The sequence below is a fragment of the Pholcus phalangioides genome, unplaced genomic scaffold (assembly GCF_987345545.1).
Source record: "Pholcus phalangioides strain wild (caught in Gottingen) unplaced genomic scaffold, Ppha-v1.0 ptg000015l_1, whole genome shotgun sequence".
In the NCBI taxonomy this organism is placed as follows: Eukaryota; Metazoa; Arthropoda; class Arachnida; order Araneae; family Pholcidae; genus Pholcus; species Pholcus phalangioides.
Genome location: NW_028301608.1, coordinates 86,046,589 through 86,065,979, shown reverse-complemented (window position 1 = coordinate 86,065,979; position 19,391 = coordinate 86,046,589). Strand labels below are relative to the sequence as shown.

At 36.4% G+C, this 19,391-nt stretch overlaps 1 protein-coding gene across 2 annotated transcripts in view; it reads right to left on the bottom strand.

Moving 5' to 3' along the window:
• Positions 1 to 2,452: 2,452 nt before the first annotated feature.
• The window catches only part of LOC149076930 (protein Wnt-1-like), a 72,337-nt gene continuing 55,398 nt past the window's right edge, over positions 2,453 to 19,391 (bottom strand). For both annotated transcript variants that reach the window (XM_089244651.1, XM_089244652.1), the window contains exons 3-4: positions 16,577 to 16,872; positions 2,453 to 6,688 (exon numbers count right to left, since the gene is read on the bottom strand). In XM_089244651.1, the coding sequence (XP_089100777.1) occupies positions 6,203 to 6,688; positions 16,577 to 16,872 (782 nt within the window). In that variant the 3' untranslated portion in view covers positions 2,453 to 6,202. The remainder of the gene's footprint in view (positions 6,689 to 16,576; positions 16,873 to 19,391) is intronic.

Here is a 19,391-nt window from a genome sequence, read left to right as displayed (position 1 = left end):
ATTCGTAAAGCTCAATTGCATGCGAAATAAATGCAGTAAAAATCCGTTATAACGAGAATCTCGGTATAACGACTGATTTTCAAATAGCTAAAGTTAAAGATGCAAAAAGTATACCGTTATATCTAGTTGGCAGTTAGGAAGCATTCGTTATAACTTCAAGACTTCTCAAAAATGCTCATTTTTCCTTCCCTCTCTGCAAGAATTGAACATGGTGACTCTTATCATGGAAATGGAAGACACTCCTGGAAAAACTACTCGGTGGAACAAAAAATTGGACACAAAGAAGTCAAGTTGTTTAACCCGCCCCCCCCCCTTCTTCCTATTTTTGATCTTCCTCACTACACATGGGTTATGTGATTATTTTATTTGAATTTAGTCTAGGACTGAAAAAAAAACCGACTGAAAAGATTTTCTGATCAGCGGGAAAATACACGAGTCCGTACAGCAATGGAAGTGAGCAGTTATATAATAATTGAGACTTTCAATTGCTCAGTTGGTCGACTTAATCGCTTTGTTAATACAAATTTCTATGCAAAAAATGTTTTGGAGAATTGACGGATGTCAGGCGAAAAATTAAATTTCATGACTGGAGTTCTGTTTATGGGTTAATGTTAGACCGAAATTATCAAAAAGACATTTTAATGCAGTTAAAGTTGAAATTTTCTATAATATCATAACCTGACAGAGCAAATTATGGAAATTCACTTGTTACGACAAGTCCGTTATAACGATAATTTTCCTCGTGATTGTGAAATGTCGTTAAAACGGACTTTTACTGTATTCCCCCCCCCCTTTTAAAAAAAAACACGTCTTTTCTTTACTGAACTCACCCATATTTACCGATACTGCATTCGAGATCGATTTTTAAAGATTCGATTTTACCGAAAACTTATCCAAGCAAAGAGGGAAAAAAAATCAATCCACATAATCTCCTATAATCTGTTTCCTACAACGATTTTTTGTCCTTCAAAATATTTCTCAAAAGGACTTTCTGAAAAGTCCCAAAAAACCGTGAAATCGTACACAACTAGTGAACACGAGAAGATACACCCCCCCCCCCCACCATCTAAATACTAGTGTGTCACACTCTCTTATATTTTTCAAGATTATAACGCTACGAATTTGAAAGGGAAGGATTACAGGGGCTATTTTTCCTCTTCCTCCCTTAGACTAGATCATCATCACTTGGATGAACGCATTGAAATGTTGAACTTTGACAAATATATATATATTACCTGCTTTCTAGTCCACTTGACTTGAAGAACCACTACCATCTCCAATTATTCTACACTCGGAAAATTCTTTTGGGATCAGTTGAACCGTGTTACAATTTAGAGTCGATAATCTCCAATCTCATGTTATTACTATAGATGAATACTGGTAAACTCTCTTTTAGAGTTGTATTCACAAAACATTGAAAGCGTAATCCATGTTAGGGTTCAATGGTAGGTGCGACCATGTTTCCCGATTTGAAGAATTCATCCCGGTTGATTTTTGTTATTCCGGGAAAATACAGGGTGTCCCATAAATTCGTAAATAGTTAAAAAATTCATAATAATTGAAGGAATTGATATATTAGAATGCAGGTTGCGAAAGGGTCATTGTCACATTCTCTTCATATTATTATTATTTATTATTTTTTAATAGAAAAAAAATTAGTTCAAGTTTTTGTTGATAGAGTGAACGTCAATCCGGTAGGAGTGATTGGACCTAAACTTTTTTTCAATTTCTTCTGTGTCCAAAACGTTCATAAAACTTCAGCGGGTGATTCGTGGCTGAGGTAAAACTACTTCACCAATCGTGGAAGTCCACCAATGTCCACTGCCGTCATAAAGCATGGCCCCACCCGGGCACGGCCAGGAAGCTCACAAAAACGAGAGCTGATTGAAATTTTCGGAAAGGTGCCATGTAGGACCTCAGGAAAAATTACTTAGCCCGGGGGCACGTGATGCTCTTAAGACGACCCTGCCAATGTCAGCACCTCAATAAAAAGCTTATGTAAGCGCCAATAACGGGAAAATTCAGAATGAGCTGTTAAACGTTCATCCGGCATTTTATGGGACTCTGATTTGCATGTTTCAAGTGATTTGCTGATTGTGCAGCACCCTCTATCAACAAAAATTGAACTGATTTTTTTCTGTGCCAAAAAACTCTCCATGAGAACAACTTCTCTTTGCAAACCGCATTCAAGTATACTAATTCCTTCAATTTTCATGAACTTTTGAACCATTTACTCAATTTGTGGGAAACACCCTGTACATGTGCCCACATCACATGCCGATCTCATGGTGCTTTTTCCGGTCGATACAATTTCGAATTGAAAGCACTGTGAACAATTTTTCCCTAAATCGGCGATATTTGGAGAGAATTTCTAGCTTATTGAGATCATGTAAACTCTCTGTACGTATTGATCCACTCTGGGAAACTGAAAATACTTACTACTATATAAAGACACAATGGCATTCCAAAACTAATCTTTATAAACATTTCCGCATACATATTCCTTATCATTCAAAATGACATTAAATTACAATTACCTCGAATACATCAATTGAAAAAAAAAAAGCAAAATTCGGAAAAAAAAGATTTCAACATTAAACTACATTTAAAAAAAAGAACAAAGGAAACACAATCGGTATATCACATGCCATTGAACTAGGGATGCAAAAGTATTAAAATCAAAATGTCCATTGGGAGAACGAAAATACAATAAAAATCCATAAATACATTACAATAAAATACAATGAATACTCCGAAAATAAAAATCGATTTGGAAATTCATTATATAGCTAATTTCCAACCCAAGCTTACACAAACAGTGACGTCATTTTCATGATACGCTAAAAAATTAACAAATTACATTTATACGTATAATATTTACATAATTTTTATATTTTAATTCGAACTACACATATATTTATTCATTTATATATACTGTATATATATATATATATATTAATTAATATAATAAGAATTATACGTTATTACAATGGCATAAGTCGGGGATTATCAAATCGGAAACAAAATTTAGCTGAGAGATTGATCTCTTAGGCGCCAAGCATGGCTTTTTTTCTCATGGGGGGGAACAGTACTGAGTAATGCTTATTCGACGTTTCTGAGACATAATGCCCTTCCCCCATTCCATGTAAAATGACGCACTACCGTGAAATCAGAAAATTCTGTCATCCACAGACTCCAAATTATATATAGAAAATTTTAGATGCCAATACCGATCTTCTAGTCGCCATGGTGACTTGGCGCTTGGGATTCGTCGAGCCCTAGCATCATAGGTGATTACAGGGAAGGTGTTGGATCCCGTTAGTTGAGAAAATTGTATTATTTTTGTGGCGATTCCCAGATCTGTTATTTTTCACGTGGTTATTTCGCATTGAAGAAATCATGTCTTATAAATAAATGCTTAAATCCTTAAAATTTCACAAGGGACAGAGTAGGGGGGGGGGCATGTTTGGTGTTTGCATACAAATAAAATAAAAACTAGAGATTTTGTGGATTGCATAGATGACCATATGAGACCTGTTTTTCCGGTCATTCCCGTATTTTTCTCGCCGATCCGTTTTATTTATATATGTAAAAATGCCCCGTTTTCTACCAACGAAGCTGTCACTTGAATTTTTTTTTTTTTTTTTTTGTTCACTGAAATCAAGATTAAAAATTATTTTGCAAACTTATAAAAGAAAATCGTGACGAAACCTCACATATTTGTAATAATTAACTTTTTTTTTTTTTTGTAGAATTCATTTTAATCAACTGTGATTAGCAGCAACGCTCCATTTCCCGCCATTGTCAATTTTTCAGCTGTTTTAGCAATAATTGGCAACTTGGCTTACTTTTGGGATCATATCTAGCGACAGATGATGATTTTCGTTCTTAAAATTTCCCCATATTTTTGCTGAGGAAAACATGGTCAGCCTAGAATTTCAAGGATTGAAAGAGTATTTAAAAAAACATCGGAAGAATGTGGTTTCAGACCGGGAGATTTTAATAAGGTTTAAAAATCGGAAGGCTGCCGGGTAAATCGAAAGTATTGGCACCTGTGACATGGCGACTAAAAAATCGAGATTGGCGCCTTAAGTTTTCTATTTGAACTTGCGAAATAAGGATCTAAAAGATGGCACCAAATTTTGTGATTTCTTCGTCTCTTCCAACATGAGAACGGCACATAAAGCTCCGAATAAGTCGATAAATATATTATTTAGGACAATTTTTTTCGAGGGGGAAAAAATACATGCTTCGCTCCTAAACGGTTGGCACCTAATTATTATTCGATTTGTCAACCCCTGTTATTAGTCAGTGGAATGATTTGAATCTTACTGTAAGAATCGAAATGTAGCAAAAGCTCTTTAAAGAAGGTCCCTTTTTTCCCCGATTCCTATCACATTAGGTTATATCTGTTAAAGTGATGTCTTTTCAAAAGACCAGTTTTAATGTATTTTGTTCATTTATATTTTCTATCTTGATTAATTTGTCATAAAAAAAACTAAATTTTACTAATCACGCTGGACAAAGTGTAATTGAGTCCGACATGAAAATATACAGTTCCGAATGGTTTTGACTTGCTCAACACGAATTTATCACCCATAAAAAAAAAATTTATTGGCTTTTTGTTGATGAGATATTACCCTCCTAACAGTTAAAAACTGCTTTTAAGACTATTTATATATGGTGAAAAAAGTGGTGAAGACCATTGGACAACGTTACGAGGGAAAATGGTCAACCTCGATACTGACTGACTTGTTCGGCAATTGTAGGAGATGCTCCTTATGTCCAATATACAAGCACAATGCAAAACGCAGCCGCCGATAGATGAACTATTGTGCTGTTATACATTTGCACTTCTATGTATTTCTGTTATGCATGTATATTAATGTTGTGCTTTATACAGGGTGTTCTGTAAGTCCTGATTCGGCCTTTATCTCATCAGAGAGGTATGGTTCTATTTCAAGAAAAAAAAGCTCAAAATATATATATTTAGGAATCACTCTGCACCAGTTTCGAGAGTGAAAATACAGCGTGCCATAAAAGAAAAATAGATCTAAATTTTTATATGTCCCCTTGTTCTCTAACTTTCAGTTGGAAAGCTGTTGTCATTTCTCTCCCGAGCCCGAGGCCAAGAAAAAAACTCCATGTTCCTATGTGCACTATTCGCAGAGATATTTCGATTCAAAAATCGAAGATAGGAGGGAAGAACAACATAAATGAGGGAAAGAAGCTTTGTCCATTGTTTATGCTGTTCTTTCCCACCTTTTCTTGACTTTTTGAATTCAAAAATCTCTGAATATTGCACTTGGAAACATGGAATTTATTTTGTGGACATCAAGTCAAGTCAACAGGGCAACAACTTTCTAATTAGAGGTTAGAAAAAAGGGGGACCGTATAAAAATTCAGACTTTTTTATTTCACGACACACTATATTTTCACTATCGAAACTGGTGCATGTTATTTTTGAACACATTTTGAGCATTTTCCAAATTAGAGCCATACCTCTACGACGAACGGTTGACGAGATAAAGGTCGAATTAGAACTTACAGGGCGTCCAACGTATTCGTGACGTTTCTATATACTTGAGTTGTTTTTTCTGTGTATTTATTTTGTTTTCTGTACACTAACTTTGCGTTTCAATGTATTATACTGTGTTATTATACGTGCAATAAATGTACAACTTCAGAGAAAACCGTTGCTAATACAGCTTCTTTATATTTAAATTTGTGTTCATCATACCAATTTACATAAGAAATGACTATTTTTGTTTCAGACGCAGGAAGTTTGTCAAAATTTGTTGTTCAGTGTAATTCTATAGTGTTTATTTTTCTTTTCGATAGTTAATTAGGGAACTGGCGTTCCCATAATTGCTTCAGTAGCGTATCTTCGGATACCGAATATAAATAGCATTTAATTATTCCAAAAAAAAAAAAAAGCTGAAATATTTTCAAGAAAAATGAAGAAGTTTCAAAACTTTTCTTCAATTTCTGTCCATGGAATGTCACACACGACTCTTTTTTTTTCTTCTTTTCAACTCCGTTATAACTGGAGTTTTTCCTATAAATATTTGATGAATAATTAATTCATTATAGCGTGGGAATGTATGGAATCCGAAGATATTCGTCGTCTCTATCTTAATAAGATGCTGCTATAGAGCGTTTTTTTTTTCCCCTTTCAGACTACAACGTCGTCGTTTATTTGTCATAAGCACGTGTTGACGGTCCTCTTCACCTCACAGACTTTGCACTCGACCTGGCAGCACCAGTGGAATGTGCAGTTGCAGCGCTCGATCTCCATCCTCGTCTCGCTCTTGTATCCCCTCCCGCAACATAACAGGTCACACCCGTCGACGCTTATGGACGATTCGTTACAGACGCGATTTTGCGTACCCGGTATACCGAGCTTAATGTTCGGCACGCAGAAATCGGGAGAGTTCTCGAAGTAAACGAGATCCTTTTTGGAAGGCGGCTTGTGTTCCGGCTGGTAGGGCTTCAAGAGATACATGGACTTTGTCCGGACGACGTTGCCACGGTTGGTTACCAACACCTTGGACGCGCCATCGAATCTGTCTTTCAAAGAGTTGCCGATGTCTCGGAAAGACGGGAGACGCATCCAGCATGTTTGGACGGTACAGCTCCCGGACATGCCGTGGCACTTGCATTCTCGACGCATGTCTGATGCAACATGCTGGAAACGAGAAAAGAAAATTAAATTTATAATTTCAAGGAATAAAATGATATTTTATTTTTAAAAAAACCTACCTAATAAAACAAACCGGTCAATAAATTAGCAAAAATATATAGTAACTAACATTAAATCACCTGTCAGACTCTGGTGCCATAAATGTGTGGGGGTTGATTTTCCTATTGTAGAACTTTTTCTTTTCACCTCAGGGAATTAAGCCCGGAATTACATGAGGATTTTATAAGTTTTGAGTAGGAATAATGATGAATATGAACTTTGGGGGCTTTCATCAGAGGCCAGCGCTTAAAGTTGGACTCCCAGAGAGGTTTTTAAATGTAAGAAGGGGAAACTGCCTCTGGGAAATGTGTGATTTATTACATGAAGTTTGGCAATAAAGTTCTGGGGAAAAAATTGTATGCGAAGATGAATACACCCCACATCATCTTGGCTGAAAAAATTTGAATGAAATAAATTATTTCATCACACAATGGAAAATTGAAAAAATATGATCTGACATTTAATGTTTTTTTTATTTTAAGTATCAAAAATGCAAAAATGCAAAAAAAAATCTGAAAATTCCAATGAATGCTCGGGTCTGAAGGGGTTGATGACAATCAGAGGAACAATAAAAGAAAATTGTGCTAGTTTTTCACAAAGGTATGTGAGTGACGCAATAGTAAAGATGCTCATATACCGGGTTCGATACCGGGAAAAGACAGATATCTCCCCACTGAATCTGAGAGTGACAACCGATAGATAGTACTTCAATATACTCTCGCCGGAAGTCACTTTGACGCAGATAGAAGTACAGAGTGCCCCATAAATTCGCAAATACAGTCGAATCCCATTTTAACGAATACCGTTATAGCGAAAATCTCGTTCTAACGAACACCTTTCTAATCTCCCAGCTAAGTTTACATACAACAATGAAAAAAAATTTGAATAACAAAGTGGTTATCCGGTCTCTTGGAGTTCGTTATAACGGGATTCGACTGTAGTTAAAAAATTCATAAAAAGAAAAATTGAAGGAATTGTGGTATATCTGAATGCGGTTCACAAAAAAATAAAGTTATTCTCCAGAAGTTTTTTTTCCACAGAAAAAAATAACTCAGTTTAAAGTTTTGTCGATAGAGGACACTGCCTGACAACTCAAATATGTTAGTTAGTCCTATAAAATGCATGATGTACGATTAATAGGTCATTTCTGTATTTTCCTGTTACTAGCGCTTACATAAGGAGTTTATTGTGATATTGGCATAAAGTTGATAAAGTACTATTGGTGATTTTTTTTACCTCAGCCACGGATCGTCGTCTGAAGATTTATGGACGTTTTGGATACAGAAAAGATTCAAAAGGGGTTCACAGGTTCAATCACCCTGCTGGACAGATGTGCAGTGCTCTCTATCGACAAAAATTTGAACTTTTTCTGTACCAAAAAAAAATCCCCGCTTTGTAGAAATAACTTTTTCCTCAAACCACATTCAAATATACCGATTCTTTCAATTTGTATGCATTTTTGAACTATTTACGACTTATGGGACACCCTGTACAGGATTATTTGAAATGTTTCTTCAAATTTCTGTCGCGTTGTTTTCTGAGAATCGAGCGAGAAAAGAAACGAATCGAAAAATATTGCCTTAAAGCGGTTTTCTCCTCACGAAACATCACATTAAGGGAAAAACGTAGAACCTGCATCCAACCGGAAAAACTGCAGAAAACAAATAAAACAACGCAGTCTCATCTCTTCATCCGACAAAAAAGATTGAAATCAAATGTCTCACCTCATAATTGACATTAATGAATTTCTGCATAATTTCATTTTTTCTCATGAAAATCATAATAATATCATCCTCTATCCTAATTTCATCATATTCACACAATGAAACACAATGAGATGTTTTTTGTTATAATTTCAATTTAACTAAAAACTAGTTTTGTGAAATAATCAGTTCATTAATTAACATTTATTATTACTATATGTGGGCATTAATAACTGCTCATTAATCATATTTTCTCATTAATGTTTCTTAAATAAAGAAAGTTATCTCAAAATTACTTCATAGGAAACAGAAAAATTGCAAGTAATAGAAATATTTAATAGATTTTTCAGATTTTCAGTTTGTCACACCATATATCTTTAATCACTGAATCTTAATAAATGTAAATTTAATAATTTATCAAGTTTCAAACGTTAAAGGAAATGTGATTAAAAATTCAGTAAACGAATATGAAAAATTTATAGGCGTTCAGTTGCACTGAATTTCATGGTACGTTTCAGAAATTTTTCAAACATTTAAACTATTTTTATTATTTTAATAAATGAGGTGTTCATAAATGTGGTGAGTATTATTTTTTTATGTAAAATACAGGTTGCCTCATAAATTTAACAATAGTTTAAAAATTCGTAAAAATCAAAGGAATTAGTATACATATGTGAATGCGATTTGCAAAAAAGTTATTCTCATGAAGCGGGATTTCTTTTGGAACAGAAAAAAAAAATTAATTCAAATTTTTTGTCGATAGAGGATGCTGTGCAAAAGCAAATCACTGAAAATACACAAAACAGAGCAGGCCTTCTATAAAATGCTTAGCGTACGAATAACAGCTCATTTCTGAATTTTACTGGCGCTTGCATAAGGTTTTCATCGTGACGATGACGTTGCTAGATAAATCACTATTGGTGAAGTTGTTTTACATCAGCCACGAGTCTCTGGCAAAAGCTTTGCGAACGTTTCGGACACGAGAGATTGAAGAAGGTTCGGAGACGCAATCAATCTTGATCCGCTTTCATGCAGTGTCCTCTATCAACAAGCATCTGAACTTTTTTTTTGTTGTACTAATAAGAACCCTTTAAGGAAATAACCTTTTCGCAAATCACATTCAAATATATCAATTCCTTGAATTTTTATTTTTCAACAATTTACGAACTTATGGGGCACCCTGTATTTCTCTCATTTATCAGTGCGCTTCTATTAAGAACCCAGCTCTGGAAAAAGCCAATAATTTTCTCTTAAAAAATATAAGGTATCCCAGTAAGAAAAATTGTCATTGCAGACGAATTTTTTTTTTCTATTTCTCATCAACCATAAAATTTCCAATACCATAAAGATTAAAAAAAACATCCTTATGATAACGTAAAATGGATAAAATTTACCAAATCAAATCAATAACAATCTCAAAAATCGTTTTTCTTAAAATAATGTCCAATTACAATCACGGAAGAGACACACACGTGATCAAAGAAGAAGGAAAAAAAAGAAGATATGTACACACATATATTTAAATCAGTCTGAAGCGGGTATCCAACGGAAAGTTAATCATTATGCAAATGATGGATCGCTTCAAACTTCCCGGAGACCATGGAACGGGTCACCGCAACCACCGTGACAAGAAAGTTATACGGATCAACCAATTGAATGTAAAACAGGATCTTAACAAAAAAAAAAACTGTCGATCAATAACATTATAGACTGGCAACACACACACACACGTAGATAGATAGATAGAGAGAGAGAGAGAGGTGTCTAGCAGATGTCTTACCTTGACACCTTAATGTGACAAATAACCCCTGTAGGTGTTCCATAGCCTTATGAACACCATACCATGATGGGGCCCACCCCTGAAGAAGAATTCGTTTTCTTTATTATTATTATTATTATTTCCTGAACACACGCGGAAGGTTCGAGTGCTTTGCACCTTTCGTGTTGGAAAAGAATAAGAAAAAAAAATGGCTAGTGTGTGTTGCTTATAGATGTATAGAGTATGTCCGTGATCATGGAATGACTGTTGGGTAGCATGTGGAGGTCATTCATGATCGCAGCCGATTCGATATGGATGCGGTGTGGTCCGATTTCACCACACGCTCTTTTTTTCTTTCTTCCAGACTCTTTTTTTTTTTTTTTTTCTTATTCTTTCTTAAGGAAAAGAGAGAGAGAGAGAAAGCAATGCATCAGATAAGAATAGATCTTTGGATGTATTTATAGAGTATAATTGCTTTTTTCCCCCCGCGTCTATTTTTCACTTGTGGTGATGGTCAAGGTTAGAAATTTCTAGAATTTTTCTTTTTTTTTCTTAAAATAACTTATATTTGTATTCGATTCTGTCGGTCGATGTGATGGAATGGAGAGAGAATTGACTATTACATCTGCATTGACTATTACGTGCGTGCACCTCGTCCGTATTCCTCTGTGTAATTTGTAACAAATTGATATAGGTTGTGCGTGTATGTGTTGTAAAACTAACGCGAAGTTTATTTTCCGTGTAATGCTTCTTATACAGGGTGATTCTAAATTTATGGGACAAACTTCAAAAATGTTACGTAATTTTGACTAAAAAAACAAGTATTTTTGGTCATAAAATGTGTAGTAGAATCGCAATAGCAAATACGGTAGAAGTTGTCTTTAGGGAGTGCAAAATAACATTTCATCAAAAGAAAATATCCTATTTTCAGATATATTTGGCGCAATATTTTCTATCAACCACTCGAGAGTGCAGGGGGGTTGTAATGTGGTAGACGTCTCTTTATGGAGCAACCTGGTAATAAATTTACCACATTATACAGCTTGTCATTGTTTGTGTGTGTGTGGGAGGAGGGTTCGTTTGATTTCTCCGTAAAATACGGGACAAAGCAATTTTTTGTGTATCATTCAATTCTTGGGAGGAGTGATCGTCCTCATCGCCCCTCTCTGGATCCTTTTTTGGCACAATGACTTGCGGTAGAATTTATTCGCGTTACACAGGTTGCACAGAAAGTATACCACATTACAACCTTCGAATGATTGATTGCACACATCGCAACAAATACGATATTTTCTTTTAGTTGTTTTGTTAGCACTCTTTAAAAACACCCCTCTACCACCTTTGCTATTGCGATTCGACCACACATTCTATGACCAAAAGTGCTTGTTTAGGTGTCTTATAGCACCTCTTATAATTTTTCCCATGAATCACCCTGTAGTACTGCCCTTTGAATGGAATTGACTAAAAAATTCCGAATAGTTTTAATAAACATATTTTGAATTTTTTGTTTTCATGGGTTGCTTTTGAATTGAATATTCTGGTACCATCTATTATTATCATTTTTTTCGCTAATAAGGCAGTATCTCAAAGCGTACGTCGTAATGGCGGGGAGCGCTACACAATAAAATCTGGTGCCATGATTTGCGAGATTATGTAAATATGTAAGCTGTTATTTTCAGCTAAGCAGCAGGCCCCAGAATGTCTAGCTTTGAAAGGGCCTCCGATGGTGTTAACACGACACTGCATAGAATCCTCACCAAATGAGGGGTCGACATTACTCATGAAATTTTTGTTGACTATGAATTTGCACAAAAAAAATCTATTCAATAAATAGGAGTGGTCTGCTTCTCTTTGATAGAGATGATTTAGCTCCTTAGAAAATTTACCACGTGAAAAAATTTTAAAATTCATAGCTGGCCCTTCGCAGAGTATTTTAGTATTTGTCGAATACATTTCAGATGGGATATTGTTGCAAGAAAATGCTTTTGAGAATTTGAATTCCGTGATCATGGAATACACGGTAGTCAATTTTTAAATTTTTAACGAATAGAAAAAGATAAAACATTTTTTCGATATACTTTTTAACAAGTAATTTCACTCCTGAAATAAAATTGGAAAATATTATCTTGACAAAATATGAAATTTAAAAATTATTTTCTTTATTTAATTGCTGAATTTTTTAAATAGGAAATTGGTAATTTATATTACATTTATATCCGAATATAATTATTACCTAATCTCTCTAATTTTCAATATACGAAAATTTTTCAAAAATATATTCAACATTTTTTTTAGTTCATAAATTTTCATTTTACATACGATATCCCCTTCTTATCATTTCGTAAACAATATTCAGTTTCTTTCCGTGACCACCAACGGGTGCACTTTTCGTCAGTGATCGGTAGGTGTTCCTTTAATAGTACCAATAATAATAATAATCCGAAGAAAAGACGAAATAAGGGTAAAAAAAAAAAGGTCATTACAGCCCGAGGATTCATAAATGTCAGAAAAGAAACGAAAAAATAAAACAGCAACCACCACCACCACTAATAGAGTGATTTCCTGGTTTACTTGTTTAAAAACCCGTTCCACTTAATTTCAGCGACAAGTTTCGGAACCTTCGATGTTCTTGAAGAAGGCGAGTAATTACAGGAGGAAACTGAAGGAGGGGAGGGGGGGGTGATACCGCCACTTCTTATTGAATAGGGGGTCCCGACCACCCAAGATACGCACACTCACTCACTAGCGTGTGCAATAAGCGAAATACATATCATATAAGAAGCCCTTCGAGAGAGATCAACATGAAGGATGGACGACGGACGGGAGGAATGAATATACACAGGAAAAAAAAGAAAATTTATAACTCCATTTATTTTCGCGAAGGGGGCCCCCCCGACCAAACCCCTCCCTGATGGGGAGACCCTTCTTGTATGTATATGAAGAAAAAAAAATTAACTCGTATTGGAATAAATAATGAAGTTCATTATATATTCCAGACACTCATTCGAGGTGGGGGGGGGGGGGGAGGGTCGCTCCTTTCTTTCTTAAGAACTTCCTATCGTTTTGTGTGTATTTTATTTATGTTCTTATGAACTTTAAGAAGCGTTTACTGAGAAATGTGCTGCTCGTGAAATGACTTTTTTCATAATTGGGTAGGAAAGAGAGTGATCTTTTAGAGAATTAACATAATTGGCGATTAGGGATGAGCTTTTTTTTCCCCCTCTATGTCTTGTCTGTGTAAATCTCTCTCTCATTTTCTATTTGCTTCCCCCCCCCCCGCCCCCTTAAAGATGGAAATAAATAAATACTGATAAAAATTAAGACTTGACTTTATCTATAATGATGTACGAAAATTGTGAACGGTCATACTAATCGATAATTTCGGTGCATAATTTTTAATAATCGGATTATGTTATGTCTTTAATCCTCTATGGTCCCTTGTATATTTGAATATACAGGGTGTCCATTTAAAAATTCATAAAAATCGTAGGAACTGGTGTATTTGAGAGAGAATGCGGGTTGAAAAAAAATTTATTCTCACGAAGGGGAATTTTTTTTTTTGGAGAGGAAAAAAATTAGTTCAAATTTTTATAGATAGAGGACACTGAACGACAGAAAATCTCATAATCATGGGCCTGTGAACGTTTCTTCAATCTCTTCTGTATCAGAAACATTCGTAAAGCTTCAGCCGGTGATTTGCGGCTTCGCCAATGTACTTTATCCACCAATGTCAACATCACAATGAAAAACCTATGTAAGCGCCAGTAGTTCAAAATTCAGAAATGAGCTGTTAATCGCACAACAGCCATTTTATAAGACTCGAATTTGCATATTTCCAGTGATTAGCTTTCATGCAGCACCTTGTATTGACAAAAGTTTGTACTAATTTTTTCTAACCTCATCGAAATACACAAATATTCCTCCGATTTTTATGAATTTTCAAACTATTTACTAATTTATTGGGCACCTGTAAGCACCCCGGAGTCTAGGAGCCCTATCGGTCTCCTTCTACTCCTCTGGAGACGGGACACCCTGTGGGAATCACGGACCTAATCTACGCTTCACATAAAAAGGTCGCGCACATCATCACAGGGCAGGACATATCCCGAGCCCCAGGTGACCATGGTGACTAGAAAATCTATTTTGGCTCCTAAAATTTTCTGAATGTGATTGCTAAATTGGAGTCTATGAAAATAACGCAAAATTTTCTGATTCCCTGACAGCGTGTCCTTTCAACATAAGAAAAGTATATAAAGTCCAGAAAAAGAAGAAAAAAAAATATTTAGGACCCTTTTTCTTGAGATTAAAATCATTCTTTGCTCCTAAGAAACTTGGATGGCGCCTTTTTTTCGATTTGCCAGGCCCTGCATAACCATGTATAAAATTTTCAAAATACAGTTACATCCATTCAGAAAAGAGATAAATTTCTCAAACCTCAACTTGGGGGATATAATTTTTGTTCATCTTTAGACTATGGCATTAATGAATGAAGAATAATTTTCAAAAAGTGTAATATTAAACACATCCAGAGACACCATCTAGGGTGGGAACATGAACCCAGTTCCCACATGGTCATATCTTGGTTAGGAGAAACCCGGTGATTGCCTCCCACGTGCACAATGCAAATTAAAATAGTTATTTTTCTTTACGTGTGTGTTTCCTCTTTATACATAAACCCTTCTATAACTTATTAAATATTATAACGAGTCAATATTTTCTTTATCTTAATATATATATTTTTTTTCTGTTTAATCTTTACGCAATAAGATTTAGCGTGGCCATAACACCAATTACAAGTTAGCTTTTAGCAGGGCTTTGTGCCACCCAAAGAACCTTGGGATAAGATTTACGGGCGTTTCGAGATCGTTTCCAAGGGATTAAGAACTGATAAAAATGGGCAGGAGAGGTTTTCCTCTCGTTTTCATATGAATGTATGTCTGAAATGAAGCAAAAGAGGAACACGTGACAACATGAGGCATGTCTTGAGCAACTTGTGGAAGATAATTCCACAATTTGCAAGCTAATTGATTGTATTATTTAATCAAATAGCCTTTACACAGGCTGACTTTTTTTTTTTATTTTACGTCTTTTATCGCGTTCGAATCTTCCCTGGAAAAAATTGCTATTAGCCTTTTTACATGTTTTTTTTGGTTGAATTATTATGGTTCGTAACTTGTGAGCGTGTAATAATAATAATAATCCTTATTTATGGAGATAAATACAAATCGAATAAAGGGTGGTTGCGTAAATTGTCTGGGGGAAATTATTTGGAAAATGTTTCGTGTTTTTTTTTCATTTCATTACATTTGTGTATGATTGTTCAATAGTCTTCAAGGTTATTATAAGTATTCAGTGCATTTAAATGCAATCAAATTCGTTTGTTACGACACATCGGTTATAACGCCAATAACAGCCGGTCGTGGCCAATTCCCCTAAAACGGAAATGCTGTGAATGAAAAATGCTCTTAATATACAAATACAAATACAACGCCGCAACAGGCAAAATGCCCAACGAGGTGGCTGAACGAAAACTGAAGACCTTCGATGTATCGACGTGTTTCAGGACTTTCGCTTCTGTCGTGATTTTCCGAGAAATTCTTTGAATTTTTCTTATTTGAAACCAACCACTGAACATGGTAACATTGACAGAGTTCCTAGAAGCCGTGAATCTCCAATGGAGAAAATTATTATGAGTATCAAGTGTTGCTGCTCAAGTTTATATGGCAATCTAATTCAATGTTTCACAACCATACTACGGGTCCCTTGTGGTCCGAGGCTTTTCCAAGGGGGGTCACTAAAGGAGACTACTTTCCATCACATGAAAGTATAGCTATTATACAGGGGCCATAGAGAGCTGTGAAAAAATTCAGGTGTGAATAAATAAAGCTTCTGAGTCAAATATGGTAAAATTTTGCAACTGGTACTTTCATATAATCCAGCACAACTACCCATAAAACCAGGGCCACCTTGACGCATGGGGCCCATCTGAGCATGGTCGGGTTGAGAACCACTGTAACAGTGTATCGGCAGCGTTTAAATTTGCCGATATAGCCGAAACGCGTTGCTTACCTCTATTCATTCTTGGACAAAAAAAAATGTTAATTTCAAAAGTACTCCAAAGTTTGTATAAGGAATTCAGAATTTTCCTGTACTGAGTGCCAGATAACGTTGTAACAAAGCTGCTTGTGTGTGTGTGTGTGTGTGTGTGTGCTCATTAGATTCTGTATCTGTATCTTCAGTTTATTTCTAATGACCCAAATGCTGTAGCGCCATCTATTGTAAAATCGTCATACCAATTCTTTTCCCCTTTAAAAATAAATTGATACGTATGACCATGTTGTTATATACGAGTGATCAATTTTGATTACTCACCGTGCGTCCAGCTTCGTTGTTGTGCCTGTTCATGATGTATCTCGGGTCGCTGCCCCGTTCTCCAGCGTCAACGAAAGCCCGAGCGAACTTGCGCCCGAATTCGATGTTGTCGCTGCAGCCGCCCCATTCCCATTCCATGTGGTGATGGTGCGACCTGGTGCTGATCGCTCTCCTGTTGGGGCGTCGCCTGTAGTCGCAGCCGCAGGTCGCTATGGATCCTTCGCTGCACGCCCTTGACACCGCGTGCGTCACTCCAGCGCTCGTTATAGCGTACACAAATGCCGTTTCTCGGCATCCTAACAAAGAAAAAAAAGATAGCCTTGTTGTAAAAATATCAATAATTATCGTCCATGTCCAGTTAAATAGAGATGCCGCTGTACTCTAATTTACCTGGGACCCATAGTATTCAAAAAATCTGTGGGTCCTTTATGAGTGAAACTGGGCTCCTCTGGAAAAATATCATCTTGAAAAACAGTATGCCTCCCTTTCCCCCCCCCCCATAACTCGCTATGAATTTTTTTCCAGCATGCCCCAGGCCTTTTATCACCTGCTTATATCCCTTCCTTGAGACAGAACTGTGGGCCATGTTCTGGGTAGGAGGAGGAGTTATCCTCTCTCTCTGTGAATCACATAAATAATTTATTTATAAAAGCATGTTCTATCCAAAGGTCCATTTAATTTCATTGTCTACTAGTAGGAAAAGCTTGCAAAGAAGCCCGTTTAAAAAACACTGAGAATTTAACATGTGGAACGTAGCACTATAACAAATATAAACCAAATATACAGTTGATCCCGCTTATAACGTTCCCATTTAGAACGTTTTTTCCACTTAGTGTAACCGATTTTCATGGTCCCAACTCTAAGCAATTCTTATTAAGATTTCCCGTTTGAAGTGTTTTTATGAAAGTTTTTTGAAAAACGTTATATAAGCAGGACCCACTGTAATTAAAAGTGAAAGGCACACATTTATATATTTACTAATAAATCAATCAATAAATTCCCTTCTGATTGATTTTTCATTTTCTTATAAGAAATCTTAGCTCTTCCAATAATATATTCTGATTTAAATTTAAAGCAAATGAGATTCCCTCTTTCTCTCTCACACACAGTACACACTCTCTCAGACACTTATCTTCCGATTCCCTATTCATAGGAGCAAGGATTTCGTATAAATCCTTGCGAAGCGATTTCCTGGTTGAATAATTTTATTTTCTCTCCCTGATGGTTCACCACTCTGATCTGACGCCATTTAACGGCCACATATTTTCACACCTGAACATTGGAGCTATCATTATTATATCGGATTTGTGTTGATGAAACAAGTGTGTGTATGTGTGTGTGTGTGACCAGCATTTAGCATGTTTTTTGTTCAGTAGGTGGTGCCATTTATCTAGAGCCGCAACTAGATACTTTCTCAAACGGGAAAAGCACACATTTTGGCATAGAAGCAGTTATAAAGAGTGAATTCGGCGCCTCTTCTAGTCCAGAGCCAGAAGGGGGGGGGGACGATAGACCCACCTGCTCTCCCCTCCTCCCTAGTTGCAGCCCTGAATCTACCCTCCAAATTAGTAATGCATGGATTTGAAATTTAATGTATACATATTTGTGTTGTAGGTTTGTGTGATTGTCAATTAGTGACCAACAATTTCTGTGGAAGAAATCCTTCTGCCCCTCCAAAAGCCGATACTGCGTACATGCCAGTCAGGGACACCGGAAGTCAAAAATGTTTGGTATTGCTCGAGTAATAAACATAATGTTCACTTGGATATGTATGAAGACCATACGTCACACGTTCAACAAAAATGTCTCGTTTTTAGTAAATCTTCCATCGCCCGAACTGGGGAGGAGGGAATGAGCTATATTTGAAATGATAATTGGTGTTGCTGAGCAATACTATTCAAATGATTGATGTTGCTTTAGCAACATGAGCATATATGTTCCGGCGTCTTTGCCAGTAGTTTTTGCGATGAGATGCGGTGACTACCACCTAGATGAAAAAACTGCGGATATTCAACGTAGAGTGTTTACAGATTCGCGAGTGTTTTTTGTTTTGCTTCTTTTAACGATTTCGGAGAATGTTTTCCACTTTGAACAGGCCTTCCAAATCCTTTACGATTTTTCAAAAAATGCGCATTTGCAATATTGTAAGAACAAGGCGAATTTGCGCAGTATAGGCCACTGTCTTTGAATGCCGGCAGATAGCCGCGAAAGTACCATAATTTCCGATATGTAACCGGAGGAGAGAAAATCCGCAAAGGAATAGAAACTCTGAAATTCTCTTTGAAAATTCTGTACACGGCCCCTCATTAAGGGAAACAACTAAATATATTCAACACCCGCATGTATATTAATACAATGGCTTTTCTTGAGGGATGGGGGGCGATGCGAAAAAAATTGAAGAAGGGGGCCGAGAGAGAGAGAGAGAGAGAGAGATTGAGCAAAAAGCTTGGGAAACTGGGAATTAGGAGGTTGATAAAGACGTTGAGAGCACGAAATCAAGCACGCTTATGTGCATCGGTGAGTATTGTGGTTCTCGCGAGAAAATACAGGTTGAAGCGGCGTGGATTATGGAATAGCTCAAGCCAGGGAAGAAAGGCAATTATGATTGCTTTGGGAAGACAATGACTACCCATACACAACTTCCTGCGTACCCTTATAGCGTGGGAGGTCCCAATCATTAGCGTAAGCAAGGAGGATGGGGTTTGGGGTTTTAACTCCCCCCCCCCCCGAGCCAAGATTATAGTGTTAAATTGCAGAAATAACGTAGCCGTCCCATCCCCCTCCCCCCCGCTTGAAAACCCTGAATGCGCCTATG